At 33.7% G+C, this 27,464-nt stretch overlaps 1 protein-coding gene across 6 annotated transcripts; it reads right to left on the bottom strand.

Annotated features, from left to right (window-relative positions):
* Positions 1-27,352, bottom strand: LOC139690054 (putative RNA-binding protein Luc7-like 2). Of its 6 annotated transcripts, none has more exons than XM_071587246.1 (10): positions 27,207-27,327; positions 26,500-26,558; positions 26,037-26,131; positions 24,937-25,055; positions 24,405-24,499; positions 11,526-11,624; positions 9,760-9,978; positions 8,563-8,775; positions 3,823-4,046; positions 1-931 (listed from the first exon to the last, which is right to left on the bottom strand). In XM_071587246.1, exons 5-10 carry the CDS (start codon positions 24,435-24,437, stop codon positions 805-807), a joined length of 915 nt encoding a protein of 304 aa, XP_071443347.1. In that variant the 5' UTR covers positions 24,438-24,499; positions 24,937-25,055; positions 26,037-26,131; positions 26,500-26,558; positions 27,207-27,327; the 3' UTR covers positions 1-804. The 6 variants fall into 6 exon arrangements, with proteins under 6 accessions (XP_071443347.1, XP_071443348.1, XP_071443349.1 ...); XM_071587247.1 differs by having other exon boundaries at positions 24,937-24,981; XM_071587248.1 differs by lacking the exon at positions 24,405-24,499.
* Positions 27,353-27,464: the final 112 nt, after the last annotated feature.

Below are 27,464 nucleotides of genomic sequence, written 5' to 3'. Positions count from 1 at the left end.
TCAAATAAATCTTTTATTAACTTCACAAGACCAGTTTACATTGCATATGGAGCACTTGAGTCAACCATTAATTGCTGTCCCAAAATGTTAAGAAATGATAAACTTTCTAGCCATAAAGGGGTTTTCTAATTTTAAGATTCTCTTTTGATTTTTCTATGGACTCTACATAAGACATTTCAAAGTAAATCCAGGATACAGCACTTCAACAATCAGCATGAAAGATGTAAAGTAGTTTAGACACTTCCTATTGCATATTTAAGCAGATGAAAAATTTGTATAAAGCGTAATGTATGACTAATTTTAATCAAAATGGAATTAGTTTTACTCATAAAAGAAGCATGTTCATGTTCCTTTAATACTAGCTATTGGCAATTCAATATTACAAGTCACATATGGAAATAAATATTTTATTGAATACATTGTAAATGATAACAAGAAAATTTCAAGAACAGCAGATTGTAGAAACCAACACTGCACAATTTTGAGTAATTAATTGATTCATTCCATACAACTAAAATATCCAATACAGGAGAGCATAACTTTAACCATTAAACTATGGTAAACTGTCTGGTCTTAGTTAAGCTTTTAGTAGCATGATTCCAGAGAAGAAAAACAAGGCCCCACAATCCATGCAGCCTAATTATAGGATAACTGCAAGGAATTACACTGCATTGATTTCATATCATTGGTTTACACACAACTCACAGAGTCCCTATTTGGATGTTAAAAAATAGAAGAAATACACATACAACATAATATTTGGGCCACTTCTTTTCACAAACTTTGATGCCTGATGATAGCAGCTCACCTCTCTCTTCTGTCACCAGTTCTATCTCTACCTTCTCTTGATCTGGAGCGCTTACGATCACGAGATAAAGATCGATATTCTCTGGAACGCCGTCCACGGCTGCGACTTCGAGAACGCTGTGACCTTTATGGTGTTTTACATATTATGAAGGGAAAAGTCATAACAAAACTACATTACAATTTACCCAAGGAAACAATTCAAATTCATTTCATAATCTCAGATGAAAAAACAGTGGATAAATGCATTGCCATAACAATTGAACTACTTGACATCAATAACAACTAGATGTTTGTTAGCACAGGAACAGAATTTATTAAGTTTGCAGGAGACAAAAAGTTGGGTAATATTTACAACATGAATAAATTGGATTACTGATGAAATTGATAGTAGGGGATGCCTGAAAACTTCCTTGTAGGAGATCATATACTTGCAAATTGCCCTTGAAAAGATAATTGAACAATATCTTCACATTACATCAGTAATTAGCATTCTGATCTTGTTCAACCATCAAGAGGGCAATCTAGATATACGTGTTAGGCTAACACGCCATTTGGCTCAATCAAATTAATTTTAATCCTTAATCATGGCTGGAGCAAAATTCAACATATTAAAAATTTTACCGAGTAAAGTAAAGATTAGGTAGATGCACTGCGGTTGTACAGAAATTGTATTTCATAATGGTAACAATAACATTCATGGTAATGATTAAACTAAAATCAAATTATGGTCTGCTTTTACATGTATATATGCTAGCAAACACTATTAAAATTCTTACGTTTTCAGTTAAAGTAATTTCATGAATAAAAGACCATTTTCACCACATTCCCATACTTGAATGCATAAAATCACATGTAAATTGGAAAAATACCAAACACATTTATCATACTGAAAAGGACGCAACTCATTACTGTATAACGGCTATACTATTCCTGTCCAAAGCAAAATTCTTCCAATTATATATTTCCTCATTACTTTTGCCATTAGGGAGCCCTATGAATCGACATTCTTTGAATATCCCTACCTGACTTTTTCCTAACAAATAAGTGATCTTTTTCCAGATTTTTCCCATGTTTACGACATGGTTATATATTTTTTAAAGGATTGTCTAAACTTGTTGGCCTAATATCCTTAAAACATAAACCAATATCCTTAAAACTTTTACAGCACTTCACCAAAAAACTTGACGTTGATTTGTTGCTCTGTGATTTCATCAATTTCCACTTTCGACTAACAGTAAAAACTAGGACAACAGAAACTAATATACAGCTCGATGATTCGCCAAGCCAGACAGCTCATTGGGTCTCAGGCAACTAGCAACGCTAGTGGGCAGGGCTGTAGTCCTCATCATGGCAACCAGCACGCATATTTATTGGGCAGACCATGTATATTTGATATTGAACAAAAATATACCCCATCATGCTTCCGGAAGATACCTCACCTTCATGTACATTGTATCCATATTGCTCATCAATTGTTTACTCTGCATCTCCCCACGCAGTGCCCTCCACCAACCGTTTTTCACAGTATGAGTTTCCTGCGTTTATTTATTACACAACTCTGTTCCTTCTTCTTGATTCTGTGTTCACATTCTTCCAGTTGCTTCTCTCATCTCTCTTCCTAATAATTACATCCTTAATCCACGGTTTCCTTGTCGTTTACATATTTACTACTCCTATCATTTCATTAGGTAATTCAATATCCCTTTTTTGACAAGTTCCCAAATTTCTTCTATTTCACCCAGCCTTCTGTCCTCAGTCATAAATATTCATACTGTCTATTGGTACTGCTTTTCAGTCTCCATTGATGTTTCTACCCCTCATTTTCACATTCAGCTTCCCTTTTTTATCCCCTTGAATCTTATGTACTACTTTACTAGTACTAAATTTTTGAAATTGCATTAGGTCTCGGAAAACTACGTACATTCATTGTACTATTCCTATATCTGTGCCGAACCGTAATATAATCTAATACTTTACATTATTTATAGTTAATTAGATGAGGGAATATTAACAAGTGAGAACTGTTTTTGAAAAGGCAAAGCACAATGCAATACATGCGAGAAAAGACTTAATAAGGACCATTTCCTAGGGTAGCATAACTTAAATTCATAAGAGAAATTGCTGTGGTAAGGAAAGAGAGGGTGACATAAGCATCCTTTACATTAGTCATGAAAAAGACTTAATTCAAAAATGGAAAATCTTGACTGAATTAAAATAAAGGTTGCCACGGGCAACTGAGGAGCATGTGCTCCTTATGAAAAAGTTATTTTGCCTTTAAAAAAGAATGAACCTCTCCAGGGACAATGGTCTGAAGAGGATGGTTGAGGTGCTGTGCAGAAGAGCTGTCCTTCACAATGTATTAAAAAAATGAATATGAGAATATGAATAACCTCTATAGACTCCTACGGGTTTGGGAAATTATAATAAATGAATGGAAGGTTAAATTAAACTTTTAAAATGTACCTATATGCCCTTACACTTTATTACCGCTACTATCTCACACATTCAAAAATGCAGTTGCACGAATTCTAGGCTGCCTATGGTGGCCTTTCACTCTTTAGTAGAAAATCTGGTTTAAATTTTTGCTTATTAAGTATTTCATGTTACAAAATACAGTTTTAGGCAAAATATAAAAATGAATTAGCATAGTATGTGAAAATATTTCTTTTTACAATCCATATTAAGGTAAAGATAAAGCTCTTATAGCTTTATCTTTACTCTTAACTCACCTAAATTGGGAAATTTTGACAGAATAAATTGGGTTTTCAAAATAAAATTCATTCAAGTATGCCTATGAAGATGCCACTTTACAGACTTGCTTGAATTATGCAGTTGGTTTGAAAAAGTATGGAAAGACACCCGCACAGAGTTCCAGATCAGGAATTAGAAACACGTTGTACCTGTACTGGCTTTTGGACTGCTTCATGTGGATAGAAGTACCATTAGTGGATATGACACCAATTATTGATATAATTCCAAACAATATACAAACATTTATACTAAATTATAGCGTACCTTGAGCTATGAGATTTACTTCTTGATCTGGATCGCCTATGTTGACGACTTGGGCTGTTACGACGCTGTGACCGATGCCTGTCAGCACTTCCTCGACCACTACTCATTGACCCACGTTCCCTCTCCCTGTCTCTCTCCCTCAACCTTTCTCTCTCTCTCTCTTCTCGTTCACGGTCACGATCTTTCTCTTCTTTCTTCTTCTGCTTACGCTCTTCAACTGTTTGCTGTATGGTTAGAACATAAAAAAGTTGACTTAAAATTTAAACAATACTCAGTGGAAAGAGATTAAGCAAAATCTTTCTTTGTCCTGGTTGGAACAAGAGGTAACATAACTTGTGTACTTATAATAAAAATCAAGTGAGGTGCATTACTCCACCACAGCAATCAATCCATAAGATGTGGCTTTGACAAACAAGTGTAGATTTCACTTTGTGCTAAGTTTTATAGCATGTGAAGTTAACAAATCAAAAAGAGAGTGCCAATGCATTTCCTTCCACCACCTACTATTTCTTGTAAGTTCTTGTTCTAGCCAAATCATGAAATAACTTAGGTGACGAATGTCCTATGGCATCATCCTAAGAAGAGAGGCATTACTGCTAAATATATCTATTAAACTGAAATAATTGAATGACAGGCATCTTATCATTGTCATATACTTGACTTAATTCACAACATGTATTAAAAAGGGGGTGGTGCTTAAATCCGGACAAGCATGTGTTTCCTCGAATGAGATTTCCTCACTTGGCTAGCAAAGCCTTCCCCAGACTGCTCCGAAGCATTATACTTAGCTACAATATCGTAAACAGTTGATCAGGGGTACCAGAAGCATCGAACTATTTCGAAATACAATGCCCAGCACAAACACTTTCGATAATAGAGGCACTTTGATTGTACTCTGCACTTGTACGTAACATCTCGGCCATTTTGAGGTTATGACTTTACTAGATTCCTATAGCTTTCAAGAATGCCAATCGCGACTTCCAGTACAAATATGATATGACGAGATATTCAAATTGAAATTCGTCCGGATTTAAGCATTGAACCCTGTAGAGTGAAAAATGCAGTGGTTCAGGGCTAATAATTTCATAAGTTATATAAAAAATGAATTTGATGTTAACAAATGATAAAATCAAGTGATGACTATGGGGTAGATAAATAGTTGTTTCAGCCATTGCCTACAATGGACTTGCCTATCACAGATCAACTGACCTTACTATGAATATTTACCCACAGCCTTGGCAAAAGTAAGCCCAATTAATTCAGAAGAGTAGACAAAAATTTACTTTTATTTGATAATTTTCTCAGTTTTGGCTTAGCTTGATATTTCATGCATTATGCCTAATTTTTCTTATTAATTCCATAATTGACAATACCAATAACTATGATTTTTTAGGACTTGGTGAAAATTATGCACACCATTAATAGATGCCGACAATCAGATTTATTTATAAATCATCATCAGGCTAATACAATGGAGAACAGCATCAAGTGGCAATAAAAAAATCACAAACAAAAGAAACAATCAGTGAAATATAATTCACAATGAATTTTGTACCACCTAATACTGCTATTACCATATAATATTAACATTATTACACATACATATAACACTTTCCATTTACAACAACCAACTTGAATTAGACACCAACTACATCACTGTAAATGAATGTAGCACGATAACCATCCAGGATAGACCCAACTGTGTTCCTTGTGAAAGAATAGAGAGACTATGCTTGCAGTGAAATGTTGGGAAAAATCTCTAAGATGTGTAGAAATATGCTCCCTTATATATATCTAACACACATAAGCGAAATCCTCGGACCCAAAACATAATCACCTCATGATGGCTTTTTATTGTTGGAACCAGTCATCTAAATAAACATTGTGTGTAATAAGTAAGTATTTTTTTCAATAAAAGATGAATACACTGTAAAGTTATGCTTGATAAAAGTAAGTTCTAAGAACCAAAATTAAAAAAATAACTCAGTTTTTTCCACGCATGAAATGTTAGGAGGCACAACGCATTTCCCCACGCTGCAGCATATTCACATGCAATATAGTACAGTGAAAGCCTTATGCCCCATGACAAAAATGTGGAAAATACCAAAATATTTGTCAACTTAGGACATCCATCATTTTCAAAAAGGTATGCTAGATGCTAATAAGTTTATCTAAAATCCATGTTGTTTTCAGAAAATATACAAGAGAATTAACAAAAATTACTACATATTTATTCTGAGATGACTTAAAATCCAATTATACATTAAGTACTGTCTACGAGTCGGATCACCCATGAAATTAACCAATATATTATTCCTAAAATAGAAAAAACTATTTGTAAAGCAAGAAAAATGCTGTATCGGTACAATAAACAAAATTGCTACTGGAATGGAAACATCAACACACACTGATCATTACAAACTTGAAACATCTATTAACATTGTCCAATAAATAAAAAGGTAAAATCTGAAAAAGTAAAAAACTACGACATTTACTATATCCAGGAAATACTGAAAATAATCATTCCCCAAAGAAATACAGTTTGGTTACCCGAGAAATAATGATTTCACATAATGAATGAGTTCCAGTGTTAAGTTAGCTGATGATAAAACTTACTTGGATTTCACGGGAGACATATGACCGCCACAAAGATTCCCACTCATTTTCGAAACTTCCAAATGCGCCATTTTAAGTCATACAATAATTGCAGAAACTGAACAATATTCTGATCATGTGAATAAGTCAGTAGTTGTTTGCATGGTTAATCTGGTGGAAATTGAAGGCTAAAATCCCCATGCACATTTACAATCCTCCAAAAAATTTCTTTTAACTTCTTTTATGAAAATTTTTATCACTGCACGATACTCAACTTTTTTCCATTTCTAATAACATATGAACCACAACTGATTCAAATGACTGTTTACAGTGAACTGTAGGATGAAATGGCTTGCAACTGTACACAGCATGTACTCACTGTTATGCTAACATGGGAAAAATATCATAAGAGTTATAATGCCATCAATGGGCCAGACTGGGCACTTTTCAGACCAACCTTGTACATTGATTTTAGGTTACACTGGATTTTTAAGTACCCAGAAAGTATGTCAAGAAAAATTCTACTTCTTAAATTTCCTGTTGTACTTGTATGTACCATTTCACCACGTATAAACTTGATTTGAAATACAGTGGAGCTTCATAATACATTTTGTACATAAATTAGCATAAAATATGACAGGTTCGATGCAAAAAATTATAAACAAGGTTTATTCAAAGAAAACATTGTCCACATTGTTTAGGAGCATGGATGACGTTCTTTCTTCTATCGTGGAATGAAGTTACTGGGAATGCAAACTCTTATTTGTTAAAGCAAAAATGAATCAAAATAAATTATTAATTATTTATGATATGCACCTCTTTCTTTTTTACTAGACAGCTGTCTGGAGACATTTGCTTTCGCTGATGCTTCAAAATTTGGTAAAAATGTGACTCAGAAAGATTGTTAAATAAATTTATGGCACGCATTGTCACTGCCTTATTAGGGCGATGCCTGGTACGCATGGTATGATGCAGAAGTTTCCCATGACCTCCACATATTATTTAGCCTGTGGTTTTGGAATTAACACTTCTTGAAGGCTTGTGGAGTGTCAGAATGGTAAGCAAACGTGGTTTGATTTTCAAATTGCCGCTCCCGTTTGTGGAAACTAGCAGCACGAGATGGCCTTTCATTGCCTTGTGGCCATGCAATGCATTCTCTTCTACTGTTATGGGCACAAATATAGGTTCGATTCAGCATCTTCTTCCTGATGAGAACCATCTCGTCACAATTAAAAACATGTTGTGTTAGAACTCAGAATCTATGATCTTTTTGAAATCACCGATGAAGTTCTCTGCCACCAATTACTCAGAGCTTGCTGCTTCACGATGCCGTGGATGATGGTTCTTCTCATTAACTTCTTGAGCCAGGCAAAGTTCAACTTAAATACTTGTTTGGTCGTTGATGATCTTGACGTCTTATTCACGAGGTTGTCAAAAATCACTATCCACTTCTCACAAATTGCTCCCTCTGTAATGGTGCCACATTGAAATTGCTTTTCGTTCATGCATATGGGAAGTACCTTTCAACATCCATGAGAATACGTAACTGTTGCGCAGAACCTCTTGTCAATCCATTTGAAATAATTTTATCTCCTTAGTCTTCCCTGAGCTCTTCAAGAACAGGTCAATAATTGATGTCAACCAATTGTTGATGCGCATAAGAGATAAGCTGAGCTAACACATTGTTCCCAATATTCAATTACTTTAGTTTTCATTTCTACTGTTATTTATTATTTTTGGCCTATTATGGTTTTTCTTCTGGGTTAATTTTAAAACTATGCATAAATTATTATTTTACTTTGCACAAAAATAACTAATAATATGTTTGAACACAAGTTTGGGAAAATGTGTGATCACCAGCGATGCTATAATGCTAGCAGAACGAGTTTTAGGGACAAACTGCAGGAGCAGGCGCACAATGAATCTGGGAATTCCCTTCTCCTTGTCACTCATTATGTGAAAAGTCACTAATTAAGCGAGTTGTTTTTGGGACCAATAACTTTGCTCGTTAAGTAAAGTTCCATTGCAGTGGTGTAAGTGAATCAAAATTTTACACACATATTAAGTCTCAAAATATTTTACCTGTATTTAAGTAAAGTTCATGAGTAATGATTTAGATGTTAGACCAACAAAAACAATAGTTACCTGAAGGTCGGACAACTTCTCTCGAATCTTGATGAAACCTAGGTGAAGTTTTCCTCCAAAATGATCAGCAAGTCGACGATCATTATCATGAATTCCCAAGTAAGCAGAGCAGACTTCACACACCCTCAATTTTTGCTGTTGGTAACTACTTGCAGGCATTGAGTTACGATATTCTTGTTCTGCAGCAGCCTTCTTTTTCCGTAAATCCTCTACCTTGAATTTTATAGAATTAATTTTTTATTAACAACTAAATAAATAAAGTAAAATAAATTCATAATTTTTAATTTGTAGTAACCATCTTTTCTAATAGAAACTGGTTTAGTTCAATGTTAAAATTTGTAACATCAGGTTAAGTTGCCTTCCTATATTCTGGTCATACCTGTGATTCATATTTCAGTCCAGAATAGTGATTTATTGAACAATATGCTATACTGGACTATTTACAACATGCCAAAATCACAATAAAGTTTGTTAGAGATGCATGCACATTTTTGCACGAAGTTTGGCTTGATAAATCATCTAGTGTCATAAATTACATTCCATAAAAGTGTACCTTCTGATGTGGTTTATATCGATGAACACAATGATTACTGTAATAACTTTATAATTGTCCAGTACATATGTAACTTAAAAAGAAAAATAGCATAGCTTATCTCTTTCCAGGCCTTTAATTATTTTAAATCCGCAATATATGCTTCTTCATTTTACAATGTTTCCTACTGAATTGGTTCCTATAGGGCCAGAACTTCAACTCAGGGCTACTTAAAATTCAACAGAGATGCAGGAGATAACTCTATGACAATATTATGGTGCAAGGAATATAATTTAGAATGCCCTAAGGAAAAATCTTCCTTCCTAAATAAATTTGATATATTCTGCAATATTCAGCTCAACTTTATGGAAAGATAAAAAACTTGACAATGAATTAATCAGGAAAAATTTCCAAGAATAATTTTACCATCTGCACATATCCATATGCTTAAAAATCATTTTACCATACCTATCTATTAATGTACATATAAAACTCTTTTGATCATGGTAATAATAAACTAATATAGTTTCGAGATTAATACCTGCATTTGGCATTATTCATAAGTGTTCCATGTCAAATCAAAGATACTCCTCTCTTTAGTAACACAGCAAAATAGAAATCTCAATTCATTAATATAAGGGTGGTAGGGTGATATCAATTCTAACCTCTTCCATAAGCTTCATACTCTCCTCAACAAAGCCCTCAGCACCCAACTGTTCAGCTTTGGCTAACTTCTTTCCTATTTGCTCTGCTAATTCATGAACTTTGTTTGCTTTAGCAGCAACTTCAGCGGATAGTTCTTCCTGTGTTTCTGCTAGCCTCTGCTTTGCCATTTCTGTCCTTCGATCACAATCAGCAATAAAAGCCTGCAGATGCTCCATTGCCTATAGAATGAAATGATGCCAAAGTTTCAGCAATGTGATCATTTAGTTTTGAAAACAGAATTTCCTTATATATTCCAATTAATAACTTAACATTAGTGTTTTTTGACAGTTAATGAATAAAAGCAGAACATGTATATGAAGTTCATGCATGGCATTTTCTTGATCTGACCCATTGTTAACACATATTATTACAATATGGTTATGAATATTCAGCAAAGTCACAGAAATATACAATAAATTATTAATATTTTCCAAATAATTTCTTCATAACTATGACATGAATGGACACTTAGATAGCTGATATCCTGAAAAGTTAACAGAATTATCCAACAAGTGCATATTAAATCAACATTGGTCATAACCAAGAGTCCGACATAGCAAGCATTTTGTAGTAATGATGAGCTCCAATTACATCAAGTATCCTCAGAACTTGTTACAAGAGAAACAATGCATGGAACAGAAGACTTTATACTGTTGCATTGCTGATCTTAAGTGGAAAGTAATGTCATGCATTGATACAGGTAAGTATCCTCTCTCTCTCAGTAAAACATGATTAAAAAATAATGAGACCATATTACACAATTATAACAGAATAGTTTGCTATAATAAAAATTCAATGTGTTAGTGTCACAGGCATGTAGAAGAGGAGAATAAGAATGTGCCTAATGATACAAGAAATGGGTAATCAGACATGCAATACTGATTCAAATATGGAATGAACATGAATCTAGATTCACCATGATCAAGGCATAGAATTCTGACTTGGAGATTTACTCTGTTATATAAACCATATTCTGATAGCTAATTGAGAATATGGGAAAAAGTTCTGCAACAACAGTGCCTTGAATCATGAAAGATAAACAATGTTGGAATTCACAATATGTGATTTGTAGGAAACAAACATGACAGGGTCACCGCCATGATTGAAAACATTAGTTTTCCACACAACTGAGAAGCAGAATACATATATCCTGTGGGAGACACTCCATCTCAGTTGGAATCGTGTCTTACTAGCAGCATCAAACCATGCTTTGTTGTTTCTTTAATCTTAAATGGCTAGTTTATCTCAACTACATTAAAAAAAGATGAATAAACAATCATTAATGTTATTTGGTATGACACATAATACTTTCACTGTAAGTTTGTATTCCTGGCTAATAAATTAATGAAAAAACTGGCCATCCACTCCATTAATGTTAGGTATTGGCAATACTTTGCTTTTCCGCATTCAAAGAATCACCAAAAAGAGTAATATTTGCTGCAACTCCTGACCTCTGGCACCATGTAACATTTCTAGATACTCGAGAAAACAAATTCTAAAAATTTTTCTGGTAACGATATAATGTTTCAGCTGGTTCAGAGCTTTATGCAGGGTCATTTTTGAAAGCAACAATAGCCGCTATTGCTCAAGGAACCATATGTTACTCATATGAGTCCCTGTGAGGAATTTACACCTAGTAAGAGGAATCCCATTAAATTTTCAAATGAAACTGACAATAACGTAATTGAAATAAAAATGAATAAAATGGATAAATTTAAGAACTCACATCTATATCATAGTAATAGTCCTTGTTGCGGCTAGCCTGCTCATAATCAGCTCTCAAAGCCAAGTCGTGGATTTTAGGGCATTCTCCAAGATCCATACGCTATAATAAATACATGGGAAAAACCTAGGTTATTATGGCAATTAACTCATTCAGAAAAAGCATTTTTAAGTATTAAAAATCATAAAAAAATACAAAAACAAGTTATAAAATAACACACTTCACATTATACCCTTCAACTGTGAATTAACATTGCCCACATAGTAAAACTGAAGCTTAAAGAGAATAAACAAAAAATGCATACTATAGATACTACCTTTGGAACACAATAGCATACCAAGTAAAATTTTGCACTATTATAATATGCCTAGCTATGGAACTCGACATGAGTACTTGGGCATGTGTTCTTATAGCAAATGAGTAAATATTAGACTTTTTAAAACAGAGTAAGAATGTTCACCAAAACAATGGCTCCAGGTTTAACCCTGAGGACTGAATACTTTAAAATTTTAATAATTCAGTTAATACAGTTATGACTAGTATCACACACATGATACTTCCACAGTATAAACCACATTTACCACATTACATTCACCATTAAAGCTACAAATTTGTCATGATATAGTCAACATTCACTATATTACATGAATTAGTTTAATATTAACCACTTAAAAAAAGCTTCATATGCGGTCTCTTGCAGAAGATGATAAAATATTTGCCATTCAATGACAATAACCACCACAAGGTACCGAACAATGGCATTAGGTACTCCATTGTCTTATAAGGCAACTTATATTATGAAATAAAATAAAACTTTCCATTATCCTAGGAACATATGATAAAACCTATGAAATTGGAAGCACTATCAGGATTACTAGATAAGCTGGACATACCTCTAATATTATTTACTCATACATTCTGATCTATACTCTTAAAATAAAAAAAATTAAAATGGCCAGATTAGCTTAATTGAACAATTTATTATTTGACTATGGCTATAAAGCTAAGGAACGACATGGTGTAAAGATTCTAATCATTTAGTTATTGTGTATTATTGTATTAGTATAGTATTTATGATAAATTACCAATATTACACCACATAACCATGCAAAAGTATTGTTATCACACTATTTTTCAAATCATTAAGGATAAAAACAATCTTGAATATACTGATCATAGTTATGCCCGATTACAACATGTGACCAAACACCTCCTATTTGGCCTATTATTATATTGTCAACAGGTAAGGAAAACTATCTTATTAATAGGATAGTAACAATAGTTTTTGACACAATGAATTGTTTAGTCATGACAATTTATATAAAAATAACAATGATTGCATTCACTTGCAACAGAACTATAAAAATGTATTTATCATTTTCTTTCCACTAATTCCCTCCTTTCTATCTTTCCCTCTTGCAGATCTCTAAACCAAGAGCTTTGGTAGTCTATATTATTTCATCTTTTTTTGACTCAACATTCACCTGTATGTGATCATAGAAAAATTATAATATTTTTGTTTCAAATAACCAGGAAAGGGACAGATAGGAGAAGTGAGTTTCAATGGATTTGCATTACTATGAGGAACAGTGAAATGAAAATCTAACGGATGAACACACTACATACACACAGTTCGCGCAACAACAAGGGCATCATCCAACAACTGCGTGCACCTGTGAGTTGTCACTAAGCAGCTCTCCTACCGCAGCGATGGCAGTAACAATACATAACAACACTGTTGTCACCTTAGGTGCGGACTGTATTTTAATGTGGGTGTTGGGTTTTCATTAGACTGCTCCCAGTAATAAACTGAAAAGGCTACCACAAGAACAGACTAAAAAGTTGGCTAGATAAATTTTATGGAAATAAGGTGGCAAATTTTCAACAACTTTGTCATTATCATTATCTTTTATCATAAATACTGCAGGCATCAAGTGTTACAAATCATTCCCAAATGGAGAAAACTAAAACCTATACACTGAAATTATATTTAAAGGAGACAAATATGATTTACAAATCATGAAAGTACTTAAGACAATTTTGCACGATAATTAGTTTAAAAATCTAGCTTTAATGGCTCAAGTGCATGCTTTAAACATGCTGAGTGATACACAGACAATGAAGTACTCATTGGCGAGAGAGGTCACATTTAAAAGATAAAAAATGTCTGGGGTATAAAAGAAATGTGGGTACAAATGGAAAGTATCAGTAGTACTTTCTGGGAGTGTTGATGCCTGGGGTTATTTGCATTAAAAGAGACTATTTCTTGTTTAAGGGAATGAACAATTTTGTATTAATGTTGAGAATTTAAGGATATTAGATAATAGTGCCTGATCCAGTGGTATAGTACTCCTACCTGAGATTATAAAATTCAGCCATGAAGTATGCCTGGACTCAAGCTATGCTTATCTACTATATATTACATTCTATTTCCAAGTCTCAGCTTGCTGGCTGAATGATGTTACATTAGTTCCTCCATATATTCCTCCCTTGAATCATCCCTGGTTGAATTAATAATTTTCCTGTCTGTGCTTTTATCTTCCTGTAGAGTGCACCGATTTCACTGTTTGTACGCTCTCCATATCCTTGAACTGCATCTACCACCTTGCTTCTTTTGCTCTATTAGTTTCAAGCCACAGTTTATTATTCAATTCATGGTATTTCCCTTATCTAACTTGCATTTTCATTTGACCATTTCCTTCTTTCCCCAATCTCCCTAATCACCTCATCATCTATGAATTTTTCATATTTACTGTTACAAAAGTTTTGTTGATGGGTTTCGATATCCCTTTTTGATGTTACCAATTTTCAATAGTGTCCTATTCCCACTACTCTCACATATAATTTTCTCTAAAACCAACTGACATCATCCTGGTTCATGTTTCTAATTTCCGTTTATTCAACTGCCTTCACTACTTACTATCTTGAATCTGATATTACATTAGCACTAAATTATGATAAAAATTAGCACCTCCTCCTGAGAAACTGAGAATTTATCACTATTCAATCTGTTCATTAACATCATTTAGTCTAACTCATTGTATTTCTGAGCCTAGGGCATATTCCAAACGTACCTTTTACTATTGTGGTGTTTAAACAATGTATTCATCATGATTGAACCCTGTTCTTACAGTTATGCCTACAGTCAGATTCCAATTCCCCATTACTATCCAATATTTCCCAGGAGCACCTGCAATTATTTGCTCCAATTGATTGAGTATCCTGACTACCTACATAAATATGACTATGCTAGAAACTGTAATGAAAAACTTAAATGACATATATTCCTGGGCACTTGAACTTCAGGAAGACTTAAAATTCTTTGGTTTCCATTCCCCAGATACTGAGAAAAAATTAATGATCCCATAAAAGTAGACTGAGCTTAGACCAAGAGGCTACGTATATTCTTCAATGGCAAATAAAAGGAAAAAAATTGTGTCTTGTGAGGTTATTTGACTAGCTGACACTAAAATATGAAATAATTATCCAATGGAACTAAAATGCAATTTAAGAATTTAACTTTATCACTTTGATGTTTGAGCATCTCTACATCTCCAAAACTTGCATGGTAGATGGTGAAAACATTATTCGAAGGACTTTGTACAACTAGTGGAGAACAATCTTTAAATAAATAATGATTTGATATGAACTTGATTGTTTATTCAATGTCTAAAAATCTGGAAACTTCATTTTGCTTATCTTAATCCTGTTGGCAAACTGCCGGCACCCATTATTATTAATATGTATACTAAAACTGTGCTTTGGCAAATATGTTGACAAGAACTCAGGTCCTAACTTTAATCTTGACTTCAAATCAGTCAAAGAATCTAAGCTTCACAAAGAGAAAGTGTAGATTCCAAATTTGGTTGAAATGACAACCCTCTCCTCTTTCCTGCAGACCAGTCTTATTGAGAAATGAATTTGAATAACGAAAGACTTAAGTGTGCACTTGGATTGATCCAATGCAGTAAAGTACAATTGTGCATAAATTTAGCATAAGACAACATATTGGACAGTAACATGTTTTGCCTTTCTCCTGCTCTGCAAGATATTTTAGAAACAATAAATGCACATTGAACTTGCATGTGGTGCTGTAGGAAAAAATCCACAGCTAACACTTGGGCAACAACAGATAGGATTTCCTCAAAAATCAAAAGCAACATGTAATGTGATATAGGAATTGGTAAAATGTTACACTTTCCTTAAATATCAAAACAACTCCAGTATGACTATGGGAACATCACTAATGTCTAGATATCAGCTAAATTACAATGACATGTTCAATTTATGATGCACACATTTACCTGAAAACCAAAGAAAACCCTAACATTCAATCAACCATTACCCTTTATATACTTGTAACTTATAATATTATGTACATATACTGTGATTTTGGGCAAGGAGAAACTTATTAGAATTATAAAATGCCTTAATCCTCATGTCACTACTAATTAAATCTGAAGAGCTTAAATTAAAAATGTATTGCCATACAATTATTTATTAATATTAACATGTACATAATGAATAATACATAAATCACTTGTACTGAACACCACAACTAAAAACACTGCTATTCAGTATAAAATTAAATAATATGGCACTGTTGGCTGATATTACAGGGCACACTAAAACCACATTTAAATGCATTATGACAAACAGTAATGATATAAAGCAGAAACCTTACTCAGCCAAGAAATTTCTATTTCAATACTTGAAGGTGTGACCTAGAATTTCCTCTACATGACTGCTACCTTGATGACTAATTTTTAGTCTTTGGCCCAATGTTGGACCACTAGCAAGAGAACTAGCCTCCAGAGTTAAAAGGCCAGACCCATAGGTAAGGCAGTCAATTTGGAAATTTGAGTGATTAAAATGCCTATGATGAAACACTAAACTGACTGTCAATGACCTAACTCCTACAGTCCGTATAGTCCACTATTCAGAGCAACTTCTCTGGGAAATGAGAGTTTTTCTGCTCTTACATGATGCATTTCCCTCTTTACTCTTCAGCCTCAGCAGTGTCTCTGAACTACTTTTGTTCCCACACCATAATGACTGAAATCTGCAAATGACTGAAATGACGCAAATTTGCTAAGGCTTGAAGAAAAATTTTGCTTTCTGTTAACTGATTTTCTCAAAAAGGGTAGGCATGACTTTGATTTTTATATGCCTTATCTTTCGGCTTATTTCCATTGACAAAATTTGTCCTTTATAATGCCCCCTGCCTACACCATTTCTCACTCTGTCCTAACTCAGGAATACCTGCTACCCCGTACTGCTCAAATATAGGGGCAAGTTCTATTAACATGAAGTTGCTTCTACAAGTAACCATGATTAACAGGTCCTCCAACAAATGATTGAGCCCTATGAGTTACCAATCCCTTTTTTAAACCAAATTTTCCCTCATCCCACTCCATGTTATCTCCCCACACTTCACAATCAATGGCCATTGACAACAACTCAATTTATGTTTTACTACAGGAAAAATTCATAGAGTAAATTGAAAAAACCCCGATGAAATCACTAGCATACAACCAAACACGCTGCAACTTGGAACTTAGTTATACGGCAACTAAAAATGTCAGTGGGATATATGTGGCCACAACTAAAAATATATGCACTTGGAAAACTGCAGTCTTTCTGAGAAAAATGTAACTATATGAGAGAGGAACCTGAATTTGAAAAAATAAAAGATGACACAATAACACTACATACATATGAATAGGTATTGCCATTACTGCAATATTCTCTCAGAACTAAGCAGACACAATTAAAGGATTGCTTTCTATTATTCAGTGTTACAAATATTAACCTTGCTATGATCTTTCTTAAAAGAATCTACTCATAAGAGAGAAAATTTGTCAAAACTATCGTGAATATACAGTTGGCATTTTAACTACATGGAATTGTGCCCAAATTCAACAATAGGACCTAACAAAAATCCGTTGCGTGGCAAAGCAATATTTTGAAAGCATCCCATTTTGTCTTGTCTTTACTATTTAGATATTCACAGTAGAAAAAGAAAAAAATGAAAGCAATCAGCTCAATCATGGACTAATTCCGCTTTAAATGAAATTTGAAAATCCTGGTGCCTGGAGACAGCAGATCCTTGGACTAGCATCCTTAGAGGTGTTTTTACACTGTTACTGTGTAACCTGTTATGAATAACCTCTCTCAACTTGAACCAGATTCCCAGAATCTTTTATTATCCTTCTCCCCACTAATTTGGTTTATTGCAATATTTCAATGAATATGAATGCAAACCCATCTTGGTATTTGATAATGATAAAAATGCTAATGAAGCATAACGAAAAAGTATAACAAAAACGAAGTAACATGAATAAGGTTGTTCATTTTATTGAAGAGATATGAAATTTTTGTCTAATAAACTATGTTTGTCTCTTGAATTTTTTAAAGGCTGGAAAAATCAGGCAGAGACTATAACCTTTACTACCACAAATATGTACGGCAGCAACAAAAATCATTAGCACATTTGAAAAATTTTACTTTATTATATTACATTTTATTTATTGTTACCTTATGCATAACCACATTCTTAATTTATTCTTTCGAAATTTCAAAGTCAATGCAGTCTACGATAACTTTGTGTAATATTAATGTGCCAATAATTCACCATAATGATAGATATCCATTAAAGAATAAACTGTTCCTATAGGTAAGGATTTTATCAGGCACTAGAACCTTCATATGATAGAAAATTGTCCATGACAGAAATAATACAGCACTTTGCAGTTACACTATAGGCAGTTGATACTGTATGCACTTATAATTGTATAGATGCAATATTCGTCAAATCATGGCATTTTGTAAATTTCACAAAAACAGCATTTATAGCATATATTTAATCAATCGAACTGATTTGGTTGAACTCGACCCAATGGCTAAGGTATTAAAAAATGTACCATTTAATTTTATAATTAGGCACAACTAGGCATTCAACAACTATGGTTGATGAAAGAGTGAAATCTGATTTTGGGTAGTCAATGTTGTGCATTTGTGGTTTACTGCAACTTGATGAAGCAAAGGAAACAATGTATACCATGATAACCCTTAACTCCTGTCAGACTTCATTCATTAATCCTAGAGAAGAGGAAATTACAGTAAAATTTCAGGTACTTGAAAGAATAAGAAAATATTCTTGCTGCCTTAATTAACTTGATCTTATGGCATTCATCTGGCATGCCAGAGCAATTACTCCCAAAATTCAGATTAAGATGATATATTTGATGTTAATAACATATCCAGAGTATGGAATCAAAAAGAGTTACAAGTAAAAAACCATTATGCATGAATCATCATTGAATTGAATGGTATAGCGATTCATGGAATAGGTGAAAACAATGAACAGAAAAATATTTCATTGACATGAACTGAAGTGTAAAATTATTTAAGATTTTTAGCCAGTTTCTTCAAAATTTTTCTGGGCATAGTGCCCTCAGATTTCAAAATGGTAATTTTATATTTCAAGAACTCAAGTTGGTGCAATCAGATTATTGGCATGAGTTACCAAATTTAACAAAACCAAAAATCTTTATAGAAAAATAAGACGAGTATTCATGCTATTCTCTTCCTAGCTCCTCAAAAGTTAAATAAAATTAAAATTATAAAAATTGTTTCCTTTGTAATTTCAATATACCATTTTCAAAAATACAAGTTATAAATACCAGGGCTTTCCTAAAAGTTTTAATTTACCATAAGTTGTTAATAGTATTTAATGATTTAATTTAAACATTTTTGTACTATCCATACTGTCCCATCATCATTCCCCTTGCATTCATTAGCTGCGATAATTGCATATTCTCTTCTACTGTGGAGAAATACATAGTTTTACTACAATGTCACAATAAGTCATTACCTATTTGCACTGCATTATTTCAATTGGTACCATATTACAACTTTGAATCTGTACCAGCAATTCTTCATCTATATTTGATCTTCAAGAGTCGTTTATTTTGCCAGGCAATGTGATTGGCTATCTGAAGAAAATATGTTCTGCTATTCACTTGATGTTCTTGTTCTTGTAAAACTATAATTCCACCCAAAAAATGTAGTTTCCATTGCAAAAACTCTGATTTAATCACAAGGAATGAAACAGGAAAATCTCTGTGTGAACATACCTGTTTATATCACAACCATATTATGATTAACTGTGCTTCATCAAGCATCCATTATCACCAATGACTGAGAATTTAAGTACAGGAGATGTAGGTGGAAAAGCAAGGCTAAAAAACAATATTTTTGTACGATTTTCAAAATACAAGTAATTGATATTTTGGTTTACCAACAACAGTTGATAACACGCCTCTATTCAACAAAAAAATAAATGGGGTGTGGCAACCAAAACTATGGCAATGCCATGATAATTTTAGCATATCAATTGATGTGTATGTTAACAAAAACCCTACAGACTTAAGAAAAATTACAACGAGATATTTGTACAAAAACTTTCCACTTTTGCAATTTCCACTTAAATGTTGGGAAGTGAGAATAGGTTATTTTCATGGCATTTCCTGATTTAGGTGAATTATTACAAAATCCCCAGTTTTCTGGAGTTGTAAAATTACCACATATTTCCTGATTTTCTGCTTATGTCACCACCCTGGAAAACTTTGGTCAAATTACCATTCCATATGAATAATAAGCAATTAATACAAAATTAGGAATTAACAGGCGACCCTCGTAAAACCAAGCAAAACTAAAAACTAATGAACAGGGAAAATATAATGATAAAAAGGAACTTAACCCTTTTAGTGCCACGGGCCAATACATTGGCTTTTGATCCACGGGTGAACAATATTACAGACACATAGCAAATCACCCCTTCTCCTAAAAGGGCAACCAAAAATAGATGAAAACATAGATGACGATTTGTTCAATTATCTGTTATCATTGAGTGACGACAATGATTCTTCAGAGAATCAATAGGAGATGAGTGTGTGTAAGAGAAACCAAGTGATTCTGATGACAGTGACATTGATGCAGAGGAAAAAAACTAGAGTGATAAACGATAGCGGTGAAGATGATGTCTTTAGTGATGATGATGTTCACAGTGAGATGCTGATTCAACACAGTAACCGGATTGCAGTATAGTTGACGAAAACAGTCGTCTTTGCTGTCCTACCAACTTCAGTAACACTGAAATCCTGGGAGCCATGCATGTCCCACTGCCTAACCCTCTGTGGAATAAATTTGCACTTGAAATAAACAGGTAATCTCAATAGTTCTCAGGTTTGTGACATAACTTATTGTCACGATCAAGAGTAAGGCAGTGGCATACAGTGACAGTAACTAAAATGAAGAAATTCATTGCACTTATTAGATGAGGGCATTATTAAAAGACTGTTTATTCATACTGAACAAATAATTCTTGCTCCATTCAGTGGCTTCGCAAAGTGATGTCAAAGAATCGTTTTTGACTACTTTTGAAATTTTATCAAAGTATGACCCTTACACAATATTTCAACCTATTGTTGACCATACCAATCATCTATTTTGCCATCACTACAAACCCCATGGGCACCTTCGTGTTGATGAAACATTAAATGGTACTAAAAGTCATTCTCAGCTGCTTCAATATCTGATCAACAAACATCACCACAAATGGGGTATAAAATTTTGGATGTTACGTGACTCATTATTTAACTATTGTTTGTCTTTCTACTGCTATCCTAGAGTAGACAATAAGGAAGATAGAAGAGACTTGCAGGAATATGGACAAAGTTTCATGGTAAAAACTCTTAAATATAGGAAATTATATCATGAAAGGGTTCCATGATGTCTTGGACAACCTCCTCACAAGTGTTGACTTGAAATGTGAACTTTTCAGAAGGCATACATTTTTGACAGGTATTTCGAGAAGGACTAAGAAGAACATTCTCCAAGGATTGAAAAATATTTAGTGTAGAAGGAAAGAAATATTATAGAAAGGATGAAATTCTTTCCTTAGGGCTATGAGAAAAAACTAGAGAGAAATCCTGTGCTGCTGCTTTCCAAAAAAGCAAAAAATACATCATTAAGAAGGATAAGCCATGGTTAAACTAAGAAAATAGTGAGACTGCACATAATAGACCAGTACAATAAGTACATAGGATGCATTTACACCCCAGACATGATGGTTTACTCTTGCTTAGATGAAAGGTATATGATTAAGTTTTGGAAAAGTTTTTTTGTGTGATGGTACGTATGGTTCTCAACTCATATAATCTACAAAGAGAATAATAGAGCAAATAGATCAAATGAATAGGTTTCAATACACATCCAGCATCATAGAGGCCCTTGAGTCTGAATGGCTTAGGAAAACGGAGAGTGCAGTAACTACACCTGCCGGTCGATCGATAATTGGGTTAAACCCTGGACTATGGAAACTTCCAAGTAGGAGAGATAAAAATTGCACTGTTAGCAGTGGTACATGGTCAGAAGAGGTCTAGGTCCTGAACTGTGTACATGAAATGCAATAAAGGCATCCATGGCATTTGCCTGGTTTAATATGGATTTTAGATGAGCAGTCCAATGATGGGACTTAGAAAATGACAGTGTGCAGCAGTCAACTAAAAGTAATGCAATTCGCTAAATTTAGGTTATTTCTTGGTTTTTCCAATAGCACTTCCAAGTTAATTCATTTATGTAATAATTGTTTTAATTGTGTATGCGACAAATAATGTACTACTTTTTTTTGCTCAAACACCATAATTTATTTTGTAGCAAAGTATTTTTCAAACTAATTTTGCTGTAATAATTACATTTATCCTTTATGCAATGTATCAGAATATTATAAACAACAGTTACTTCATTTTTAGCAAAATAAAAAAAATTTGAGATTCATATCTTAAATAGTAACTTCTAACTTATTTTCTTTCATAAGGTGTGACAAAAATTTCCAATTCACACTGGCACCTTTTGCTAGTGTCACCAAATCTCGGTGGCACTATGAGGGTTAATACCTGTGAAGGATTATCTGCTTACCACCTTCAACAATAACAAGTGGTAACGATAAAGTCAATTGTAATTAATACACAAGGCTCCATCATCTGACACATCATTAGATTCATTCACTGCCTCTATTGCCAAAAGTTATTAAGAGATTACTGTGTTGGACTAAAATATAACTCTGCAATGATTCAGATGCCTTTATATTTAAGGCACACAGTATTACACAAATAAAGCCCTTTCAAATGATTAATAAAAATACTAGGAAATACTAATAGAATTACATCAATTTACATTGAGCTGTGATTCAGCAACATAATAGTATGCCACTCTGAAAACTAGCAACCACATGTGCAAAAAATAGGTAGTAGTGAAATTTCTTGCGCAATTAAAAAGCTAAACAAAATCCTTCTTTTGATGGTATGGGATAAATTTAAAAGTAAAAGGCCTTGCCATCAAAGTTTGAACCCCAATTTAACATGAGCTAACCACTGATTTGTTTTCTTTCAGACAATACTATAGTTCTCTAAACACACAATTCAGGTGGGGATTAAGATGGCTTTGGATAACTCAAAATGCTTTGATGACTAAAAGAATTTTGGACGACAAACTGATATTAACCAGAAGAAATGGTGGATAATGACTGCTACGTATTTATGCTGAAACAGGGTCAACTTCCAAATAAATATTTAAATGGTCTTTCGATGTCTTTGTGGTTGTAATTGTCAATCCATTTTTAATAAAATTAAACCTCTTAATGCAACTTGATATTATGTCTCAATATCAATGAGTTCCATAAGCCTTTGGCTGCACAGACATGCAACTATAACTCCATTTATGATTAAGAAACACCAAATCCTCATTAGAACCATCTAACCTTTGATTTATTAAAAAATTACTTTCAAAAATATGACATGGCTTTAAGCAAATCCTTACAGTACGGCAGTTTTAATATATTTTCATGTGTTTTCAAAAATAAACGACACCTTTGATTATTTATTTACCTGTCTATTTGACAATTATGACCTTATCGACAGGGCAAACAAAACAGTCCATCAAACTGAAAGAATTTTAATTTTTAAACATAGTCATTAGAAATAAAATAATTTTTAAAAGGATTACACCTGTTGATGACGCACAGAGAAAGTGATTAAGATTTCGTTCATGTGTGAGTAACTTGCCATTAGTTTTGAAGCTTGATTAATTGTAGTCACTGACCATGTGCTTAAAGCTAATACTTCTATTGCAGGATAGGATTATTCCTTACATCAAAATGCTCGAAGTGTTTTCAGAGTGTTATGTGATGAAGAGTTGGGTAAAATCAATATTGAATGACGAAAAGGTTTGAAGAGTAGGTCTGAGGTAGGGGTTGAACAACCCCCTGTATAACCTGTTTCTACACACTCCTAAGCATTCATATGATTTAAACCTAAACATCAGTAAACAAAGGAACCTAATTATATATACAATACCTATACGTAATTAATATGCTGAAGAGATAAGTGTAGCATTAAGCTAGTTCTGAATGGTTACTCACTTCCATAGAAATCTACATAAAAATTTTCAATTCAAAGTAGATCACTTGGACCAGACCACAATGCACTCTTGGCTTAAAATAACATGTTACTCAACATCCAAGATTAAATGTTACACATAATTAACAGCAGGTTAAAATTGACTTTTTAAGCATTTTTGCTCTCTCTTCCCAACAATTGGAGGGAGGAGACACCCAAGTATGTTAACTCCAAGGTAGCACATATGAAAGTGAATCTTGCCCAACCACTAAGTACTATGAATCAGTGACATGATGGATTCAGTACATCATTACTTAAATTCCAAAAATCAACCCTTACCCAACATACACTGTTTAAAATAAAAACAATTCCACTAAAACAACACTAAAATAAAAATCATAAAAATTTTATATGAACTCACACTATTTTTTGAAATCCAATGCTCGAGTGGCATCAATGGATGTTTTACACAGAATGCTTATTAATTCTGATGATTGTAATGAAAATTAACGTTTTCTGAAATTTTGTGAAAAAATGAAAAAAAATGAGTTCGCTTTCTTCTGGGAATAATAATTTGGCCAACATAGACCGAATTAGAAAATTCTCTTATTTTGAATTTTAGGTACACATATACACAATAACACTATTTATACTAACTAAACCTGCAGTTCACTACAGGCTGACAATTACAGCAAGGTCAACCCTTAAAATAACAGAACCAACACTTCAATGACAGAGGATTAAATTAGGATTTTAACAAGTATTTTGGAAAACAAAACAAAAATATAATAGCAAAACATTCCCTCTGTTCTTAATACCCTTCATGCCAAGACATTATCAAAAAATCTTTTATGGGTATTTGATTCGCTTTAATACTTCATTGCTTTAAGAATCACACTAAATGTAAAGCCTGTCCCTTCCCATTAATACATCTGACTTGCTTTGCAACTTACAGACTCTCTGATAGTTCTTCAAAAGCAGCTGTTGCTGTTGTTTGACTCCACATGTAACGATGACAAAATCCCTTTAAACTATTGCCATGGGGTCTCAAATTTCGTTATCACTAACCTCCCTGAGGGTGAAAGAAATTAGTTGAAAGTGTGAGTAGTAGATTATTGTGTGAAAATCGAGTGACCACTGAGGGCAGACAGGAAGCTTATCCTCATCCATTAATTAACAGCAATGTAAGAGCCAAGCAAAAATTGAATTCTGGCAAGAGGGCCAGAGAATAAAATTTATAATTGTTCAATAGGAAAACTTTACTTGCTCTGAATAAAATGTTCATAATCTCAACATAGTTGTAAATGGAAAAAATCTCTTACATCATATGCTGCTTGTAGACTGCAATTTTGGTACGCCCAAGTGAATGTGTATACTCACAGCACTTCCAGCAATTCAGCTACGGGAAACTGGTTAGATAAAAAGTGCCATGCACACGGACGTAATGATAATTACTTACTTAATGTCACTGGCGGTTATTGGCCCTTTCAACAAGCGCTCTTGGAATATTTTTGCAATTATATCTAAATAGTCTTAATCAAAGAAAGTTCCTCATATCAAATAAAAATATAAAACGGAGTATGTGGATGAAATGGGCAGCTATAAACTGTTCTATAGAAAATACATTTTCCTCAGACAGATGTGATATAAAAAAATGCTTGGAAGACATCTAGTAGGCATACAACATGACCATGTGTGTATAGTTCATTATGAAAACTAAAGACTTGGCCACCTTAAGAGAGTTATGTACTCACCACTCACTGTCAGATAAAGACCATTTCCGAGTGTATTACTTTGCACATGAATAATTACCAATAAAAATGTACTTACATAATTATAACCTTATAAAATGATCCATTTATTGAGGTTGTTCTGGAAAGAACTATAGGTTTAAAAATTTACATTTTATGGAAAACAAAGTTTTTCATTTGGTAACATCTGTGATATGAAATATCTTTTAAAGATCATTGAAAACGCCAAATGATTTAAAGTTAAAAAATCAATGGCTCGAATCAACAGGGAAATACAGGGCAATCCTTAGAGTATAACTTACAGTGGAGGACAGGATCTCATGAGGACAGCAGCTCAACAGGAAACTCTTGCACACTTTGGCATCAGTGAACTTCACCTGGAACCGGTTGTTTTCTCCTACAATGACACATCATCCAGTAAACACGACAGTGGAATGCATTCTTAATGACAAACACAAAAACTTTTCATTAGGCTTGGTTGCATTCTTCTTCTAGAAAGGTACACTAGTTTAAACCTTAAGTCTAATCATGAACGTGTACTAAATTGTGCAGGTTCTGAATGAATAGTTAAAAGTTGGGCTTGAAACTTCTGCTGCACAAAACTCGCATAGGTCAACACCCTTGCAGAAAGAAATTTACCTATGCAAACAGTAGTATCTATCTGGTACAAATCCTGTATTGAAAAAATGTTAACTAAATCTCTATGTTAGGAATGTGAAGAGTTGGTACAGGTAGTAAGAAAAGAAATCACAGGTTAATACACACGTGATCCGCCCACAGCAGCACTTTAACCCTCAATATGTCTTTAAAGCACGGTAGCCTCCCTAGAATGAAACCGGGGGACGAGGCTTTAGTATCTACGTACGTTTAAAATGTGAAAATGGTACGTCTTGATCCATTTCATAAAACTTAATAATAAAATGTAATTATGAAAACACCAGCTTAACCTAGTAGTATCTTCACGCTATCGACGGCTTCTTCACTTTCAGTAATACAATGGCTTTAAATCATAAAATTTAAGTTTTTTGCAATATTATACCAATGTTTACTGGCCGAAAAATCCATAGAACACATGCAATACTGAGATTTAAAAAACTTTAAGAGTAGTTTCCTTTTCGCGCTGGCACACTTTTGATAGTTGTTTTAGTTCATTAACATAAGTATATTTAACAAATGGCATAAAAGAATGCAGTAAGTCAAGAGACAGTAAGCAGCATAATTTGTCGACCCAAGCAGCATTAACTAATATTTCCACACTCAAGTTAATGACACCAAGGGAGAAACTACACTACCACACATGATGAAATTCTGTAAATCAAAAAATTAACCCTTAAGTTAACGGCAGGAATCCATTTTTAACAATGATGATCGTTATAATTTACAGATCGTAGCCGCCATTTTGGGATTTGACGCAGCGTCCGACTTTATTTAAGTATAGGTCTACAGCTATACGTAAATAATAAATGGCTCACCGTTTCGACCAGTTCCCATCAACTGATCCAACATTGCCCTTATCTGATCATGGGCAGACATTTTCTAGGATTATTTCGGCAAACTGGTCCAACCCAAGCCTAACCACCCTGCTCCTCAGCAAAACTGCAGCTACGGAGACGTCGACCAATAGGAGACGACCATACGCGGCAATCCGCAAATATGGTGGAAAAGATGAGCATCAAAATACGAAACAACTTAATTCCGCAACTTTTGAATGAGTGTCTAAAAATAAAATG

This window comes from Hetaerina americana, unplaced genomic scaffold (assembly GCF_022747635.1).
Source record: "Hetaerina americana unplaced genomic scaffold, ioHetAmer1.1.p SCAF_3, whole genome shotgun sequence".
Lineage (NCBI taxonomy): Eukaryota > Metazoa > Arthropoda > Insecta > Odonata > Calopterygidae > Hetaerina > Hetaerina americana.
The sequence above is the reverse complement of the archived record's forward strand: the minus strand, read 5'-3'. Positions and strand labels throughout refer to the sequence as shown.